This window comes from Monodelphis domestica, chromosome 3, assembly GCF_027887165.1.
Source record: "Monodelphis domestica isolate mMonDom1 chromosome 3, mMonDom1.pri, whole genome shotgun sequence".
In the NCBI taxonomy this organism is placed as follows: Eukaryota; Metazoa; Chordata; class Mammalia; order Didelphimorphia; family Didelphidae; genus Monodelphis; species Monodelphis domestica.
The window spans coordinates 77206334-77226333 of NC_077229.1; the positions used below are offsets into that span (position 1 = coordinate 77206334).

At 46.1% G+C, this 20000-nt stretch overlaps 1 protein-coding gene across 1 annotated transcript; it reads right to left on the bottom strand.

Moving 5' to 3' along the window:
• Positions 1-818: 818 nt before the first annotated feature.
• PEAK3 (PEAK family member 3) lies at positions 819-8976 on the bottom strand. The gene is given in 6 exon segments (XM_007489322.2): positions 819-1385; positions 1388-1532; positions 1535-2077; positions 2815-3389; positions 7159-7262; positions 8855-8976. Coding segments are annotated over 5 exon segments (1554 nt in total). The 5' UTR covers positions 7241-7262; positions 8855-8976; the 3' UTR covers positions 819-1176.
• Between the last annotated feature and the right edge of the window lie 11024 nt (positions 8977-20000).

The window sequence follows — 20000 nt, forward strand, 5'->3', positions numbered from 1 at the left end:
CTTTTGAACTCAGGTCTTCCTGATTCCAGGTCTGGCACTCTGTGCCTTATGGAACAACCAAGCTGCCCCTATCAAGTCCTCCACCTTGGAAAGGTTAAAAAGACTAGAGACTGACCATGAAACAATAAAGGCTGACACGAAAGGCTCAACACTAGAAGGCTGGGGCCCAAAGGGAGAGCCTCTATATCAATCCATTCTTCATCAATCAATTGGTCATTCAACACACATTTATTAAACACCTACTATGTGCCTGGATTTAGGGAGGCACTGGGAGAACAAAGACAAATATAAAAAAAGACCCTGTCCTCAAGGAGCTTACAGTCTATTGTTTACATGTTAAAGTATGGAAAGGCAATGTAGTGTAGCTACCAGAGTACTGGACTTGGACTTGGGAAGACCCCAATTTGAATTCCACCTCAAAGACTGGGTGACCTTGGACTAGTCACTTCATTTCTCTGGCCCTCAAGTTTCTATCTATGTAAAGCGAAGGACTCCATGACCTGGAAGGGCCCTTTGTGGTTCTGAATCTTTGATCCCATGACTTAGGATATTTGTGTGTGCAAGTGGATGTGAAGTCCTTCATGGTTCGCTTCTAATTCCACAGTAATGGCAGGAAAAGGGGCCAAGAACCTTATGATTCTAGGAAGAAGAAAGTAACTTAGAATAAATAAGCTCCTTTTTGGAGTCCCAAACCAAAGCTAGGTTCGAATCCAGACTGGTAACCAATAGTCCACTCCATGGGAATTAGCCTGGATGAAGGGGAGACGTGGGATGGGGGAAGCGTTTATAAAGCACCTACTATGGCCCAGGCCCTCTGCTAAGTGTTTTGCAGATTTTATTTCATTTAATGCATGAATGTTCTGCAAGGGGTAGCCTGGAGACCCTCCTGTGTGACCCCCTAACAAACAATTTCCCTCTCGTGGTGTCAGCTATGAGATGAAGATATTGGATGAAATGGTCCTTCTGACATTCAGATTCAATATTTATATTTAGGTTAAACACAGGGAGCCCCCATTCAGAAGATGGGGGGCAGGCAAGACATCTGTGCAGAGCGTCCTGTAGCCGGTGGTCTTTCTCAAAAGATACCAAGTTCTGGGTTGGGAGGGCGGAAAAGAGGGGAACGAGAAAATGGCAGACGGAAGGCTCTTCTCCAATCACATCTGGAGTGGGAGCCTCTTAGAGATCCAGGAGATTCTCTGGGGGTTTCCAAGAGCACTCAGTCCCCCAGAGGAGCTCCAGAGCCCAGCCCACCATGTATTCGGAGGCTTCTGCCAGATACTGGCAGCAGAGCCAATCTTCAAGTCCTGCAGCCTCCCCACTGCCCACCAGCCGCTCTGCCAGGTCCAGGGGCAGCAGGGCCCGGTGGATGTCCATCCAGGGCCCCAAGGGAGATTTTGAGTCAGGAGCTCAGGCCCAGGCCCCCATAGCACGGTCTGCAGGGCCACTCGGACCTGTGCCGCCGAGGGCCGGCTGTGTGGCTCAGCCTGCAGCAAATGTGGGGTTAAGCGGGCCAGAGCCAATGAGTAGGCCGAACGGATGGGTAGAGGGGGTACAGATGCCCCCCGGGCGTGGGCCAAGGCCAGGCCCTGGCCCAGCATCTCATAGATAAGGAGGCCCAGCTGAAGCTCATCTTGCCGGCTAGGATCTGCGGTACCAGGGGCTGGGCTCTGGCAAAGTTGGTGAGGAGCAGCTGGGGCAGGGTCCCTGTGGGCTGGCCCCGGGGCGATGCCAAAAGCAGGTTCTCGGGCCGCAGGTCCCCGTGGCCCAGGCTGTCCACATGCAGCTGTGTCAAGGCCCCACATAGCTGGAGCAGCAAGAGGCAAGCCTGTCGTTCGTACTGTCCCGGGCAGCTCCAGTGTAGTTCCTTGTTGGCACCGATCCAATCAGCCACCGTCTGAGTGGGCACCTCAGCCACCAGTGCCGCTGCCCTTTGCCACGGTGCCCCTGGTAGTGCCCTTGCTGGCAGCTGGCCGCACAGGCTCTGCACATTGAAATGAGGCTTGAGTGTGGCCTGGAGGGCCAACCCGGGGGGCTCAGCATCCGGGGGCTCAGGAGTCATTGACCAGGGCTTGGGGACCTGAAGGATGGAGGGGGATTGGGGTCAGGGGCAGAAGTCAGAATTCATATCTGCCTCCCTTTTTGTCCTAGTGGATCCTCCAGGTTGAGTATAATGTCAAAAGTTAAAGACATGGAGGCAGCTGGAGAGTCAGACCCAGAGCTGGGAGGTTCTGGGTTCAAATTTGACCTCAGATACGTCCCAGATGTGTGACCCTGGGCAAGTCACTTAGCCCCCCATTGCCTAGTCCTTACCACTCTCCTGCCTTGGAACCAACACACAGCATTGATTCCAAGATGGAAGGGAACGGTTGAAAAAAAATGTTCAAGGCATGCTGTGCCCCATTAAGCAGAGGAAATTGGGGAACCGTGAGGATTAAGCAATAGTCCCTACTTCCTCCTTCAGGGCCCTTTCCCCCCATCTGGTCTTTCCTTCCCCCCATGATCCTCCTCTTGAGCGTTCTCTCCTCATTTTTCTCCACTCGTGGCCCATAATTACCCTCCTAGGATTCTCCCCTCTGTAGCCCACAATTCCTTTATTATCTGCCCTCCCAAGCCTTCAGTCCTTCCCATAAATGGCCCAGGATCTCCCTCTTCGACGTCTGCCTTTATCCCCCCGCAGAGCCCAGGATTCTCCCTCTAAATCGGCCAAGGGACGTCTCCCAGGCCTCAGGAGGTGCCTTCTGCCAGGGTTGCCTCTCTGTGCCTCAGGCTTGCCCATGAAAGCCCCCTGAAGGGCCAGCCCCCCCCGACACTCACCTTGGCGGCCAGGAGGTGCCAGGTGTCCTCGGTGACCCGAGCCACCCTGTAGTACCAGGCATCCCCGCTCTCCACGCAAGGCTTGTCATCCAGAAGGCGGAAGCCCTGGCCCGGACCGCCCCTGCCGGGCCATGGCCCCGATAGGCGAGCCCCGAGCCGGGCCGCCATGCAGCGCAGGGAATCTAACTGGCGGCCTCTGAGCACTTTGTACACCTCCTGGGGGCTGCTCAAATCCTGGAAGAAACGCCCCAGCTCCCAGTCCGGGGTGGCGAAGCTCAGCTGGCGAGGGTCCGGCCCACAGTGGCCCAGCCGGCCGTAGGGGACATCTTCGAGGCTCCGAGACTCCTGCAGGGGTCTCCTCAGCTTTCCCCAGGTCGGGCCTGAGCTGAGTTGACGCTCCCTGCTGGGAAGGGAGCTGTAGCCACCGGAGTAATGAACGGTCTTGCAGGTGGGAAGAGAACGGGTCCGGCCGAGGGTCTTCTGAGGCAAGGGAGGGGGGGACAGGTCGGTGGACAACAGTCTGGATGAGCGTGGACGGCAAGGTTTGGAGGGCAGCAAGTGGGCCCGTCCTTCTCCTGCAGGAGAACGGAGGGACTCAGCCACGTCTGGAGAGGGAAAGGGGCCACGGCCGCCTTTCCTGTTAGCTAAGCCCTGGGCTTGGAAGTCGGGGGGCTAGATGCTAGTCCCCCCTCCGCCACGGAGGACCTTGGGGCAAGCGAGATCACTTCTCTGGCTGCTAAGGTCCTCCACAATAAAATGAAGAGGTTGATTTGGGCCTAGGGGGGTGCTGGACTTGGTGCCAAAGGACCTGAATTTGAATCTGAAGTTGGGCCGGGTGGACCTTGGGCAAGTCGCATACCTTTGTTGGGACTTAAGTTTCCTCATCTGTAAAATGAAGGCGTTTGGGGCCTGGTAAGTTCTAGACGGATGTTCCTACAGCTCAAAGATGTCTAAGGTCCCTTCTAGCTCTGGCACTTTTTGTTTTGTGACCTGAGGTAAGTCTTCTTTACATGTAGAGTCTCAGAATGTTAGAGCCCATGAAATCCTTAGAAGATATGTCAGAAGAGAGCTTAGAACAGAGAATGTCAGAGCTGGGAGAGACCTTAGAACAGAGGATGTCAGAGCTGGGAGAGTCCTTAGAACAGAGAATGTCAGAGCTGGGAGGGAGCTTAGAACAGGGAATGTCAGAGCTGGGAGGGAGCTTAGAACAGAGAATGTCAGAGCTGGGAGGGAGCTTAGAACAGAGAATGTCAGAGCTGGGAGGGAGCTTAGAACAGAGAATGTCAGAGATGGGGGGGGGGGACTTAGAACCCAGATTGTCAGAGCTGGGAGCACCTTAGAACAGAGAATGTCAGAGCTGGGAGGGAGCTTAGGACAGAGAATGTCAGAGCTGGGAGGGAGCTTAGAACAGAGAATGTCAGAGCTGGGAGGGAGCTTAGAACAGAGAATGTCAGAGCTGGGAGAGACCTTAGAACAGAGGATGTCAGAGCTGGGAGAGTCCTTAGAACCCAGAATGTTAGAGCTGGGAGGGAGCTTAGAACAGAGAATGTCAGAGCTGGGAGGGAGCTTAGAACAGAGAATGTCAGAGCTGGGAGGGAGCTTAGAACAGAGAATGTCAGAGCTGGGAGGGAGCTTAGAACAGAGAATGTCAGAGCTGGGAGGGAGCTTAGAACAGAGAATGTCAGAGCTGGGAGGGTCCTTAGAACAGAGAATGTCAGAGCTGGGAGGGACCTTAGAACAGAGGATGTCAGAGCTGGGAGAGACCTTAGAACAGAGGATGTCAGAGCTGGGAGGGAGCTTAGAACAGAGAATGTCAGAGCTGGGAGGGAGCTTAGAACAGAGAATGTCAGAGCTGGGAGGGAGCTTAGAACAGAGAATGTCAGAGCTGGGAGAGCCCTTAGAACAGAGGATGTCAGAGCTGGGAGGGAGCTTAGAACAGAGAATGTCAGAGCTGGGAGGGAGCTTAGAACAGAGAATGTCAGAGCTGGGAGAGCCCTTAGAACAGAGGATGTTAGAGCTGGGAGAGACCTTAGAACAGAGGATGTCAGAGCTGGGAGGGAGCTTAGAACAGAGAATGTCAGACCTGGGAGAGCCCTTAGAACAGAGGATGTTAGAGCTGGGAGGGTCCTTAGAACAGAGAATGTCAGAGCTGGGAGGGACCTTAGAACAGAGGATGTCAGAGCTGGGAGAGACCTTAGAACAGAGGATGTCAGAGCTGGGAGGGAGCTTAGAACAGAGAATGTCAGAGCTGGGAGAGCCCTTAGAACAGAGGATGTTAGAGCTGGGAGGGAGCTTAGAACAGAGAATGTCAGAGCTGGGAGAGCCCTTAGAACAGAGGATGTTAGAGCTGGGAGGGTCCTTAGAACAGAGGATGTCAGAGCTGGGAGGGACCTTAGAACAGAGGATGTCAGAGCTGGGAGAGACCTTAGAACAGAGGATGTCAGAGCTGGGAGGGAGCTTAGAACAGAGAATGTCAGAGCTGGGAGAGTCCTTAGAATAGAGAATGTCAGAGCTGGGAGGGCCCTTAGAACAGGGAATGTTAGAGCTGGGAGGGAGCTTAGAACAGGGAATGTTAGAGCTGGGAGAGTCTTAGAACAAGAAATGTCATAGCTGGGAGGGAGCTTAGAACAGAGAATGTCATAGCTGGGAGGGAGCTTAGAACAGAGAATGTCATAGCTGGGAGGGAGCTTAGAACAGAGAATGTCATAGCTGGGAGGGAGCTTAGAACAGAGAATGTCAGAGCTGGGAGGACCCTTAGAACAGGGAATGTTAGAGGTGGGAGGGAGCTTAGAATAGAGAATGTCAGAGTAGGGAGGGAGCTTAGAACAGAGAAGGTCAGAGCTAGGAGGACCCTTAGAACAGAGAATGTCATAGCTGGGAGGGAGCTTAGAACAGAGAATGTCAGAGCTGGGAGGGAGCTTAGAACAGAGAATGTCATAGCTGGGAGGGAGCTTAGAACAGAGAATGTCAGAGCTGGGAGAGACCTTAGAACAGAGAACATCAGAGCTGGGAAGGCCCTTAGAACAGGGAATGTTAGAACTGGGAGGGAGCTTAGAACAGGGAATGTCAGAGCTGGGAGAACCCTTGGAACACAGGATGTCAGAGCTGGGAGAGCCTTAGAACAAGAAATGTCAGAGCTGGGAGAATTCTTAGAACACAGGATGTCAGAGCTAGGAGGGTCCTTAGATCAGAGAATGTCAGAGTTGGGAGAGTCTTAGAACAAGAAATGTCAGAGCTGGGAGGGAGCTTAGAACAGAGAATGTCAGAGCTGGGAGGGACCTTAGAATAGAGAATGTCAGAGCAGGGAGGGAGCTTAGAACAGAGAATGTCAGAGCTGGGAGGGAGCTTAGAACAGAGAATGTCAGAGCTGGGAGAGACCTTAGAACAGAGAACATCAGAGCTGGGAGGGCCCTTAGAACAGGGAATGTTAGAGCTGGGAGGGAGCTTAGAACAGGGAATGTTACAGCTGGGAGGGAGCTTAGATCAGAGAATATCAGAGCTGGGAGAGCCCTTAGAATAGAGAATGTCAGAGCTGGGAGGGAACTTAGAACAGAGAATGTCAGAGCTGGGAGGGAGCTTAGAACAGAGAATGTCAGAGCTGGGAGGGCCCTTAGAACAGGGAATGTTAGAGCTGGGAGGGAGCTTAGAACAGGGAATGTTACAGCTGGGAGAACCCTTGGAACAGAGAATGTCAGAGCTGGGAGAGTCTTAGAACAGAGAATGTCATAGCTGGGAGGGACCTTAGAACAGAGAATGTCATAGCTGGGAGGGACCTTAGAATAGAGAATGTCAGCATTGGGAGGACTCTTAGAACAGAGAATGTCAGAGCTGGGAGGGTCCTTAGATCAGAGAATGTCAGAGTTGGGAGAGACCCTTAGAACAAAGAATGTCAGAGCTAGGAGGGTCCTTAGATCAGAGAATGTCATAGCTGGGAGGGACCTTAGAACAGAGAATGTCAGAGCTGGGAGGGAGCTTAGAACAGAGAATGTCAGAGCTAGGAGGGTCCTTAGATCAGAGAATGTCAGAGTTGGGAGAGACCTTAAAGCAGAGAATGTTAGAGCTAGAAGGACCCTTAGGACACAGAATGCCAAAGATGGGAGGGACCTTAGCATGTGGAACGTCAGAGCTGGGAAAAATTTCAGAATTTAGTATAACCTTCTTATTTTACAAATGAGGAAACCAAGACCAAGAGAAATGATCTTGGGAATTTTCCTGGTCTAGGCTGGGAGATTACCCCTCTCTGGCTTTTACTGTGCCTCCCTTCTTATCACTTCCGGTCCCCCAAGCCCTCACTCCAGCCTGTGACTGACCACTACAGTCTCCAAGACCCACAGGCTAACTCACCGAGGTTGCTATAAGGGTAGTACAAAGATGGGGAGTGGAGATCTTGATTGGGTGTGGTGGACAATGGGTCTGAATCACTCATGCTTCTGGTGGCAAAGGGCTTCCTGTAAGAGAGGAAGTATAAGCATCCGCATGTGGGTGTTTGTGTATGTGCAACCTTTAAATAAAACCCAAGTGCTAGAAGGGGACTTGGAGGTCATCTGTGATCCACCTCCCTGGGCTCTCGGTTCCTCATATGCAAAATGAGAGGATTTGAGTAAAAGACGTCCCCAGCCCAAGTCTCTCCCAGTTCTAAACCTATGACTTCATGAATCTCTGTGATTTTTTTTTAAACCCTTTCCTTCTGTCTTGGAGTCAATACTGGGTATTGACTCTAAGGCAGAAGAGGGGTAAGGGCTAGGCAATGGGGGTCAAGTGACTTGCCCAGGGTCACACAGCTGGGAAGTGTCTGAGGCCAGATTTGAACCTAGGACTTCCCGTCTCTAGGGCTAGCTCTCAATCCACTGAGCTACCCAGCTGCCCCCTCTGCGATTTTTTAAAATGTTCTTTTTGAAAAATTTTTGTATTATTCATTTTTGTAAGTGAATAACCTCATAAAGCCAAAAATCCCCAAACATATACCAAAATAAACAAGTGATAGATCATATGTTGCAGCCCTGTGATTCAAATGTATATTCTGTGTTGATAGGCACACTCATATGTGTGTTTATATAAGAATGTGTCTTCACATACGTGCAGATCTACATATAGTTGGATATGCGGGCATGTGTATGAAAACATAGACTTGTAGAATTTTTAAAAAACCATAATCTTGGGGGCAGCTGGGTAGCTCAGTGGATTGAGAGCTAAGCCTAGAGATGGGAGGTCCTAGGTTCAAATCTGGCCTCAGACACTTCCCAGCGGTGTGACCCTGGGCAAGTCACTTGACCCCCATTGCCTAGCCCTTACCACTCTTCTGCCTTGGAGCCAATACACAGTATTGACTCCAAGACAGAAGGTAAGGGTTAAAAAAAAAACAAAACCATAATCTTCCATCTTAGAATCAATACTGTGGATTGGTTTTGAGGGAAAAGAGCTAGGCAATAGGGGTTAGTTAAGTGACTTGCCCAGGGTCACACAGCTTAGGAAATGTCTGAAGCCAGATAATCATAGTGTGTGTGTGTGTGTGTGTGTGTGTGTGTGTGTGAAAGGGTACTCCCTAACTCTGGCAGAGCTGAAACAGAACCTACCCCAGGCTGATCTGGGAGCCAAACTATTCCCTATGCCAATTGCCAGTCAGAATTAAGCCTCTTCTCTAGATAAGGAGGGATGGGATCCCAAAGACATGGCCCAGAAGTTGAAATGTGTAGGAAACCATTGAAGTCACAAAACCTGGGCTCAAATTCTGGTTCTTTGTGACTTTGTTAAGGACTATTTATCATCTGGGCTCCAATTTCCTCACTCATAACTTAAGGCAGATAGTCTAGGAGATTTTGAAGTTCTTTTCTAATTCTATCCCCTATGAACTCCTCTAAGGGAGATGCTGCCAATTCTCCGATCTCCTCAGCCTGCCAGCTTGCTCATGGCAGCCCAGTCTTCTGCCCTGGGGCACCGACTCCTCCCTTCTGTCCTCCCACCCAGTGACCAACACTGTCTGGAATTCCTGATCTTTCTTTTCTAGATGGACTCTCCTCATCCCCATCTCTGGTGGGCTTACCTGTTGAGCGGAGACCTTCTCCAGATGTGGCTGGACCCTGAGGGTCGCCCAAGAGTAGGCAGTCGTCGGTCAGGGGAAGCCAACAGGGTCCAGAGAGATGTCAGGCTTCACCTCCACCCCTGGAGAAGAGGAAATGGCAGAAATAGTTACACCACAGGCCATAGCCCTTGCGAAAATCAGAGGACCCGCCTCTAGCCATCAGTATCAAATTCTGGCTGTATCCACTCCATCTAGCACTGAGGAACACCACCAGAATCCTCAGAGACAGCCTCCTCCTATACTCTTTGCCAAACGAGGGTCTGAATAGTGTAGTTGGCTAAGTGGTACACTAGGGTGGAGCACTGGGCTTGGAGTCAGAAGATCTGAGTTCAAATCCATCCTCAGAAGCTTACTAGCTGTATGACCCTGGGCAAGCCACTTAACTCCATTTTCCTAGCTGTTGCCCTTTTAAGAGTTTTTACTAAGATGGAAGGTAAGGGTTTCACAGAAAGAACTGATGGAGTCATCTTTCACATCAGTGCATCTTTGTTTTTTTGGGGGGGGGTTTGGTTATGTGTGAGTTTACTCTTGCAACAATGACCCATATGGAAGTGGGTTTTGCATGACAATAAAAAATGAAAAAAAGAAAATTCATTATAAAAAATAAACTTTTATTCAAAAATTTAAAAAAGAAGGTATAGTAGAATTTATTTCCAGGTATCTCAGCTCCTCCCACAGCATAGAAAGCAAAAAGAAAAACATATATATATATATATATATATATACATATGTACAATATGTACATATATATATATATATATATATATGATGTCTTTTTGTTCCCGTTTTCCCAGTTCATTCTCTGGAGGTGAACATTCACAAGTTATTCTTCAAATATTAAATCTGTAGCTGTATATGATGTTCTCTTGGTTCTACTCATTTCCCTCATCGTTATTCCATGTGATTCTTTCCAAGTTAAAAAAAATCAATCTGCTCATTATTTGTTATGGCACAGTAGTATTCCATCACAATCATATATCCCTACTTGTTCAGCCATTCCCCGATTGATGGACGTCCTCTTGATTTCCAATTCTTTGCCCCCACAAAGAGAGCTGCTCTAAATATTTTGGCACAAATAAATTCTTTTCTTTTTTGCCTGCTCTCCTTTGGAAATAGATGGTATTGCTGGGTCTAAGGGCACGAAGTTTTATAACTCTCTGGGAGTTGTTCCAAACTGCTTTCCAAATGGTTGGATCAGTTCACAGTTCCACCAACAGCTAGGTGGTTTAGTGATAGGATACCAGATCTGGAGATGGGAGGTTCTGGGTGTCTAGCCTCAGATACTTCCTGGCTGTGTGATCCTGGACAAGTCACTTAACTCCAGTGACCTAGATCTTACCATTATTCTGCATTAGAACCATACTTAGTGTCATTGCTAAAACATACAGTAAGAGTTTAAAAAAAGCTAAAAAAAGGAAAAGGAAGAGTAGATTCAATTAGCAAAGAAGAGAATGAAGGGAAAGAAAAAAGAATTAGGATAACAGCTTGAGGAGATGGCAAGGTTACAAGGAAGATTTGTTGCTGGTTTTTGAGGAGGGTTCAGGGAGAAAATTGAGGTTCCGAAGGGTTAAGGATCTAGCTCCCAATCACACAGTTGATCTTAGACAAAATTTGAACCTAGGTCTTCCTGACTCTAAACAATGCCCTATTCGCTATACATGCTGATCAAGGGAGAATGGGATCGAGGGCACAAGTAGGGCGGTCAGCCTTGTTCAAGAAAAGAGTTACTCCATCTTCTGATATTGAAGCAAAGAATAAGAAAATGGCTAAAGATGAAGAGATTTTGGAGGGATGGAAAATTTTCTCGATAAAGTAGAAGAGAAGACAGGATAGCATCATGGGGCATGAAGAGTAGGTTTGGAACAGATTGGAACTATCATAAAAAAACCAATTAGAGAGGACTAAAAGGATTTCCAAGCTGGATGATGACCCCCAAATGAATCAATTAATAGTTTTAATTAATTAAGGACATTAATAGTAAAGGGGAATTTTAGGATTCAGGATCATTGAATCCAAACAGACTTGAGGTGAGGTCTAAGATAGGAATAATTCTGAGGATGGCTGACATAGAATGGAGAGCTGAGAGAGGGCGGTTGAACTCTGGGACCAGATTGTTTGAACAAATACCATGATACAAATAAAGACATGGATACATGTCACCAAAGAGCTTTGGAGTGGACAAGATTATGACCCAGGCGTGAAATAAGGCGAATGTCTTCCATGTGTATTTGCACTGGAAAGGATAAATAAATATGGTTGATGGGGATTTGATACCCAGTGTAAGTGGTTCTGCTTTCAAGTCACTTGGCTCAAGTGGCAGCCTTGGGTTGGGAAGCCTGGGAAAACAAAAGACAATGACAACAAAAACAAAACCAACTTGCAGATGTGATTGCTGAATCACTGTCAATATTCTTTAAAAGGTAGTCAAGAGGGGGCAGCTGGATCTCAGTGGATTGAGAGTCAGGCCCAGAGATGGGAGGTCCTGGGTTCAAATGTGGCCTCAGACACTTCCTAGCTGTGTGACACTGGACAAGTCCCTTTACCCCATTGCCTAGCCCTTACCACTCTTCTGCCTTGGAACCAATACATAGTATTGCTTCTAAGCATAAGGTAAAGGTTAAAAAAAAATAAAGATAGTCAAGAGTGGGAAAAAACTGATAGATTAGAGAGGGATAAATGTCTCAGTTTTTTTAAAAAAGGAAGAGAATGAAGTCCACGCTCTACAGGGTGGTGAGCTTGACTTTGTTTTCTTGCAAAATTCTAGCACATATTATAATAATTATTATTTTTAAAACCCTTACCTTCTTTCTGATATTTGCTATCAATTCCAAGGCAGAAGTGACAAGGGCTAGACAATTGGGGTTACTTGACTTGTTTAGGGTCACACAGTTGGGATGTATATGAGGACAGATTTGAACCCAGGATCTTCGATCTCTTGGCCTAGCACTCTATTCTTTGAACCTCCTAGCCCCTTCTCTAGGACATATTATTAAAGAGATGCTTAAAGAGCCTCTAGGAAAGGAATTAGCAAACACACCATTGGCTTCATCAAGAACAGGTCATGTCGAGCTAACTTTATTTTCTTATTTTGATATTTGGGCAGTACAGGGTGTTCAAGGAAGACTAATACCTGGTATGAGGCCTTGTTGAGCCCTTTTCAGGGCTCCTCCTTTGGTGTCCATCTGCCCTCCTCCAGCTCTCACCTGTGGCTCCGAGAAGTTGTAACCTGTGTAGTGACCACAGCCAGTTAAACTGTCTTGGCAGATGGGCTAAGCCAGGTTGAAGGTAACCAACAGACCTCAAAGCCTTTGGTGAATCAAGGGGGTGTCTACTTGAGGCATGTAAAAACTTCTCCTGGTGGAATTGTCAAATGAGAACAATTTGTTCCAGTGACCATGAAGGCAGCTGAATTGGGTGCTGCGGAATACCAAGAGCTTGGTCAGACATGGAAGATGCCAAAGTCATCCACTGCATCCAGGGCCATCACTGACTGCCTTGACTTTTGTCTTGCCACCAGACCTCAGTCCAGAGAGAGTAAGGCTGACTTGGTGCCACTCAGACTCACTTAAATCCAATTTATGCTTGAATCAAAAGACATCACCAACGATGCTATTTTTGTCCCCTTCCATTTTGGACAAAAAACATTTTCTCCTTTTTAAAAATTTTTTTTACTTTAACATTATTTTTTTATTTGGTCAATTTCAAACATTATTCCTTGGTTACAAAAATCATTTTCTATTCCTCCCTCCCCTTCCCCCACCCCTCCCATTCCACTGGGTATTACATGTGTCCTTGATCAAAATCTATTTCCATGATGTTGATGTTTGCACTAGGATGTTCATTTAGAGTCTACATCCACGATCTTATCCCTTCGACCCATGTATTCAAGCAGTTGAAAAATCATTTTCTTCTTTAAAAGTGTTACTAAACTGGTAGAGCTTGGGGTATTATAGATATAGCTTACCTAGCTTTTAGTGAAACACTTGCTCAAATTTCTTATTCTATTCTTGCAGAAATTCTCCCTGAGGGCTTCTTCTACCATCCTGAGTCCTCCCTCCAGCCCTGGAATTCACCTCTTCTTTGGGCCTCTCCCTTTGATGGAGGAGTCCCTCTCCCAGAACCTGCATTTAAGGATCCAGGCCTCTCCTTCCCCTCCAGACTTTCCCCATGATATCGCCCTGTGCCCCCCATTCCATTCCTTTTTAGCTTCTTTATATGAGTTATCTTCCAGGGGACAGATTGTCTTTCTTTCCATTTCTACTTCTATCCCAGCACTTAGCACAGTGCCTGGCTTAATAAATACTTGTTGGCTGCCTGATTGGAATGATGGAGAGATGTAGACTAGACGAGAGTGCAATTCGGCAGATTTAGAATGGGTTGACTAGGCAGATTCACAAAGGGGTAATTGCCAAAGGATGGAAGTCCCTTTGGAAGGAGGCCCCGGGCAGGAATCTAGGTTTGACACACTCTACATGCTTCTCAGCTTTGTAGGCGACACAGAGCTCGTATACTGGAGGAGGGAGGATTCAGGAAGATCTTGGCAGGCTAGAGTACTGTAATGAAGTTAATAAGGTGAAATTTAATAGCCATAAATGTCATCTTGCCCTCAGGTTCCAAAACTGAGCTTCACGAGTACAAAATGGGGGAGATGTGGCTGCACATCAGTTGGCCTGAAAGAGATCTAGCTTTAGTGAACTTAATCATCCTTTAATAAAGTATGATATGGCAGTCAAAAAAGCCTAGGAAATCTTGACTTACATGGAGAGACATGGTGTTCAGGATTAGAGGCAGCTGGGGGTTGCTGTGGATAGAACATTTGGCCTCAAGTCAGGAAGACCTGAGTTCATTATTCAGCCTCAGATACTTATTATCTGTGTGATCCCAGGTAAGTCATTTAAACTCTACTTGCCTCAGTTTCTTCACCTGTAAAATGGAGATAATAACAGCACCTCCCTCCCAGGATTGTTGTGAGGATTAAATGAGACAATATTTGTAAAAAGTGCATAGCATAGTACCTAGCATATAGTAGGCACTTAATAAATCCTCTCCTTCCTCTTCTCTCCTTTCTTCCCTCCCTCCTTTCCTCCCTCTCTTCCTCCCTCCCTCCCTTCCTTATTTCTTCCCTTCCTTCCCTCTTTCCTTCCTCTCTTCCGCCTTTCCTCCCTCTCTTACTCCCTCCCTTCTTCCCTTCCTTCCTTCTTCCATTCCTCCCTCCCTTCCTCCCCTCCTTCCTTCCTTCCTGCCTCCCTCCCTTCTTCTCTTCCTCCCTCCCTTCCTGAAGTATCATGGCAATTCCATATGACACATTTTAGAAAAGACATTGAAGGACAACAAGGTGGCTCAGTGGATAGAGCACCAGACCTGGAGATGGGAGGGAGATCCTAGTTTCAACTCTCCTTTCAGACACTTCCTAGCTGTGTGACCCTGAGTGAACCACTTAACCCCCATTGCCTAGCCTTTACCACTCTTCTGCCTTGGAACTGGCACTTATTCTAAGACAAAAGGTAAGGGTTTAAAAAGAAAAAAAAGAAGAAAAGATATTGAAAGACTGGAGAGTGTCCAGACAGGGCAACCAGGGTGGTGCAGAGTCTTGAATCCATGCATTATGAAGAGAATGGGGAGGCTTACTCTAGGAAAGACTCAGGGGGGACATGATTATTTTCTTCATATATTTGAAATTGTTCATGTGGAAAAAGGATTAGTGATTGTGCTAAGCCTTGGAGTACAGAAGTAGGAGAAATGTATAGAAATTGCAAAGAGGCAAATTCAGGCTTGATATAATTAAAAACAAACAAAACAAACAAAAAGCAGCAATTTCTTCACATGAGAACGATCCAGACAGACAATGGACCACCTTGAGAGGCAGGGAGCTCCCCTTTACCTCAAGCAAAGTGTAGATGAATCTTTGAGGATGCTACCCTGTGACCCAGAAATACCACCACTAGGTCTGAATCCCAGAGACTAAAGAGAGGAGAAAAGAACCTGCTTATACAAAAATATTTATTTCAGCTCTGTTTGTGGTGGCAAAGAATTGGAAACTGAGAGGGTGTCTCTCCATTGAGGAATCACTAACAAGTTGTGATATATGAAGGAAATAGAATAACATTGTGCCATAAGAAATAACAAACAAGATGATCACACAAAAGCCTGGAAAGACTTGTATTAACTGATGCAAAGTGAAGTGAGCAGAACCAGGAGAACATTGTACATAGTAACAACAATAATGAATGATGATCAACTGTGAATGACTTAACTATTACCAACAAGGTAAGGACTGTTACTAGAGAAGTTACAAAGTGCAAAGAAACTGCAAAGAATTGATTGACAGCCCTCAAGCCTCAGAATTCTCCAAGAGCTGGCTGGGTGAGAGTTCCAAGCTGTTGAAGGGACAGGTTTCCAACTGTCTGTCTGGAGCTGAAAGTCAAGCCTGAAGGGTGTGAATCTGACCTCTCCCTGGACAAACTCATCTTGTAAGCTTACTGCCTTTGAAAAAATTTTAGCTATGGTGGGTTAAATATCTTGGGCAAATAGTCAGATGCAAACCTTTTCCCTTTTCCTTCCCCATCATTCCTTTCTTTGTTAATAAACTCATTTTATTAAATTGTGATTTCCCCTTTGTATAAACCCTTTCCCCCTTTCTAAATTTCCCATAACAGGACCCAGGACAATTCCAAAGGACTCCTGACAAAAAACGATCTCCATTGCCAAAGAGGGAATTGACAGAGTCCAAATGCAGATTGAAACATAATATTCCTTTTTTTTTAAATTTATTTTTTTAAACCCTTACCTTCTGCCTTGGAATCAATATTGGTTCCAAGGCAGAAGAGTGGTAAGAGCTAGACAAGGGGAGTTAAGTGACTTGCACAGGGTCACACAGCTAGGAAGTGTCTGAGAGCAGATTTGAACCCAGGACCTCCCATCTCTGGGCCTGACATGATGGCTCTCTTCTAAAATTTGAAGGGATCTTGTAGAAGAGGGATTATAGATGTTCTGCTTGGCTCCAGAGGGCATAGCCATGGGTGAAGAAAACACCCCCACCCCACCCCACCCCACCCCCACAAAAAACCACCACCAACAACAACTAACAATTAGGGCTGCCATAGGAAGGAGGAAGTTCCCTATTACTACAAGTTTTCAAGTAAAAGCAGGATGACTTCAAGTAAAAGCAGGGGATGTGGTAGAGGGAATTATTGTGCAAGAACAATTTAGACATTTTATCTGCTTAAAGGGGCAGGAAAAGAACATTTTGTGTAAAATACTGAGAAGAGCAGCTTAATATACCAAAATTCTGAAATGATTTGAGAGAGAATTGTTCCTCAAAGGAAAGGTACTGGCTGAAGGGTAGAACTGCAGGCCATTGTTTCCCTGCGGCTAATTGAAACGTAACAATTTTCAGGACTTTGAAGATTATTGCTGGGAAATTCTGAATCAAAAGACTTGTTTTGAGGCTATGAGACGACTATATAATGACTACTGGTATCGTCTGAAAGAAACAGGGATTCAGTCAGGGTTTTCTCAACATATGTTAGAGAAAAGGCTCTGATTTTGAGGCAGAGATAAAATGGTGGTGGGTCCATGACTGTGGAAACTGGAGAGGGATCAGAGAAGTCAAGGAGAGAAGCTGCTTACAGAGGCCGAGACATCCAGAAGACAGAACACAAGGCAGAGGCCAAGAAGCTGGAGCTGAGCTTGGGTAATCAAAAGCTCTGCTGATGGAGAGAGAGCTGATCTCACTGGAGGAGAGCTAAACTGTTTGAAAGTTGATTAGATGGAGCAATGAGGTGACTCAGTGGATAGAGAGCCAGGCCTAGAGATGGGACATCCTGGGTTCAAATCTGGCCTCAGACACTTCCTAGCTGTGTGACCCTGGACAAGTCACTTAATCCCCAATGCCTAGCCCACACCGCTCCTCTGCCTTGAAACCAATATACAGTATTGATTCTAAGATGGAAGGTAATGGTTTAGAAAGGAAGGAAGGAAGGAAGGAAGGAAGGAAGGAAGGAAGGAAGGAAGGAAGGAAGGGAAAGAAAGAAAGAAAGAAAGAAAGAAAGAAAGAAAGAAAGAAAGAAAGAAAGAAAGAAAGAAAGAAAGAAAGAAAGAAAGAAAGAAAGAAAGAAAGAAAGAAAGAAAGAAAGAAAGAAAGAAGGAAGGAAGGAAGGAGGGAAGAAAAACGAAGGAAGTTAATTGGAGAGGGAAACTTAAGTAGATCAGTGGATAAAGCACCAGGCCTGGAGTTGGCAGAATCTGGGTTCAAATCTAGCCTCAGATATAAAAGATAAAGGTTAAAATAAAAATAAAATCCTTACCTTCCATCTTAGAATCAATACTATATTAGTTCTAAGGTAGAAGAGGAGTAAGGACTAGGCAAGGGGGAGTTAAATGACTTGCCCAAGGTCACACAGCTAGGAAATCTCTGAGACTGGATTTGAATCTAGAATCTCCCGTCTCTAGAACTGTCTCTCAATCCACTGAACCACCTGGCTGCCCCTAAAGGTAAGCGTTTAAAAAAATCTGTTTTTAAATCAAAGATATTTTATCTTTCTAATTACATGTAAAAACAATTTTCAACACATTTTCCAAAATTATAATCCAAATGATTTCTCTCCTTCCCTTCCCTCCCCCCTCTCGGAGATGGTAAGCAATTTGTTCTGGGTTATATATGTATTACCATGCAAAACATACTTCTCTATTGGTCATTGTTGTAAGAGAATACTCATAAGGAACCAGAACCCCAAACTAAAACTGTAAATAAACTAATGTGAAAGAGAGTTCTTCTCCAGAGCTGGATAGAATTCTTTGTCATAAGGCCTTCAGAATTGTCCCAGATCACTGTATTGCTGGGAGTAGCTAAGTCTGTCACATTTGATCATTCCACAATATTGCCGTTACTGAGCACAATGATCTCCTGGTTCTGCTCATTTCATTCTGCATCATTTCATGGAGGTCTTTAATTTTTTTTATAAAGAGCCTATGCTCTCAGTAATGCAATGATCTGGGACAATCCTGAAAGACAGATGATGGGAAATGCTATCTACTTCCAGAGAAAACTGTTGGAGTCGTCTTTCACACCAGTGTATCTTTGGTTTTATTTTGGGGTCTTGGTCGTGTGTGAGTGTGCTCTTCCAACAATGGCCCATATGGAAGTGGGTTTTGCATGACAAAATTAAATTTAAAAAAATAACAAGCCTAGTTGGACACAACAAATAAATGTCATGTTCTGATTATTCTTGGTTTTGTCTTTGCCTTTAATAAATATTTCATGTTTAAGAATTAATGGTTTCATTGTGACTAATTTGGATACTTGAGATGCACAATGATGGTGGCTTAAGAGCTATAGTTATGAATATTGCGGTGTATTTGTATTTCTCTATACACATCAGGCTTACCCTTTGGTCCCTGGCTGTCATGGCTAGCTCATTCCTTTGGGAAACTCCCCCTTAGTCCAAGACTTGCCTGAGTGCATGAGTATGAGTGCAGATTAGTGGGAGAAAGAGAGAGAGACAGAGACACAGAGAGAGGGAGAGAGGGAGAATGAGACAGATAGAGACACAGAGAGAGAGAAAGATTCTAGGAGATTAGGGACTGAGGAAGCTGAAATTCATTAGGGATGAGAACGTCCTAGCAAGTAGCAGATGGATGAGGACTTTCTCTTCCGCAGGCTCAATCACAGAGATATTAGGGACCACTGTAGGAATCTGCTAACCTGAGAGGGCAGAGCAGGTGTTGGGAGGGTTGAGGGTTGACAGGAGTGAATGGTGGAGGTGGCAGACAATCTTGGCGAGCAGGCAAGAGGGAAGCTACTCTTTAGTGTATTGAATTCAGCTTTAGGTTGGTCTCTTTTCTTCTTCAAGCATTTGGAAGACTGTTCTGTACGTAGGGTTACACTTATCCTGCTTGACTCCAGAAGACCAAACCAACACTGGAAATTTACATTGTTGTTCAGTTGTTTTCAATCACATCCATATCTTTATGACCCCATTTGAGGTGTTCTTGAAGAAGATCCTAGAGTGGTTTGCTGTTTCTCCAGCACATTTGACTGATGAGGAAACCGAGACAAATGGGGTAAGAAACTTGCCCAGAGTCACACAACTAGGAAATGTCTAAAACCAGATTTGAACCCAGGACTTCCTGACTCCACACTTTGTACTCTATCCACTGTGACATGTAGCTTCTCATTGGAAGTTCATAGGAACACAGACTTAGAGCTAGAAGGACATCTGGACCAACCCCTCCTTATTTTACAAATGAAGAAACTGAGGTTCTTTGGGGGCGGGGTGAGTGTCTTAGCCAAGGTCAAATGGGGGAGTGGGCAAAGCTAGGATTTGAACCCTCATCATCTGACCCCCAAAACCGGTGCTCTTTCTGCTGTGCCAGAAGCAACGGAGGGAAATCATTGGGAAATAATGCAGCTCATTATAATTGTAAGGAGGGCATGGGTTGGATTAAATGCTTCCTGAGTTCTCTACCAGCCTTAGGACAGTGCCTTTCACATTGAAGGCACTTAAAAATGTTTGCTGGGGGCAGCTAGGTAGCTCAGTGGATTGAGAGCCAGGCCTAGAGACGGGAGGTCCTAGGTTCAAATCCGGCCTCAGCCACTTCCTAGCTGTGTGACCCTGGGCAAGTCACTTGACCCCCATTGCCTACCCTTACCACTCTTCTGCCTTGGAGCCAATACACAGTATTGACTCCAAGACGGAAGGTAAGGGTTTAAAAAAAAAATGCTTGCTGATGGATTCTTCCAACATTAAGACTCTCTGATGGAGGCAGCCAAATAGCACAGTGGACAGAGAGCCAGGTCTTGAGTCAGAAGGATCTGGGTTCAAATTTGACCTCAGATACTTCCTACCTATGTGACCTTGGGCAAATTACTTAACCCAAATTGCCTAGCCCTTGGCACTCTTCTGTCTTAGAACTGATACTAAGACAGAAGGTAAGAGTTAAAAAAAAAATCTCCAAGACCATGATTCTTTGCAACTCTCCAGCCAAAACACCTGGAAGGAGACAATTTTGCTTCCTGGGCGCTCAGTGGCTTACATCATTCGGTCTCTGAGGTTTCTTCAAATTCTAAGACTTTTTTATTTCTCTGCAGAGAAGATGCTTTTTCTCC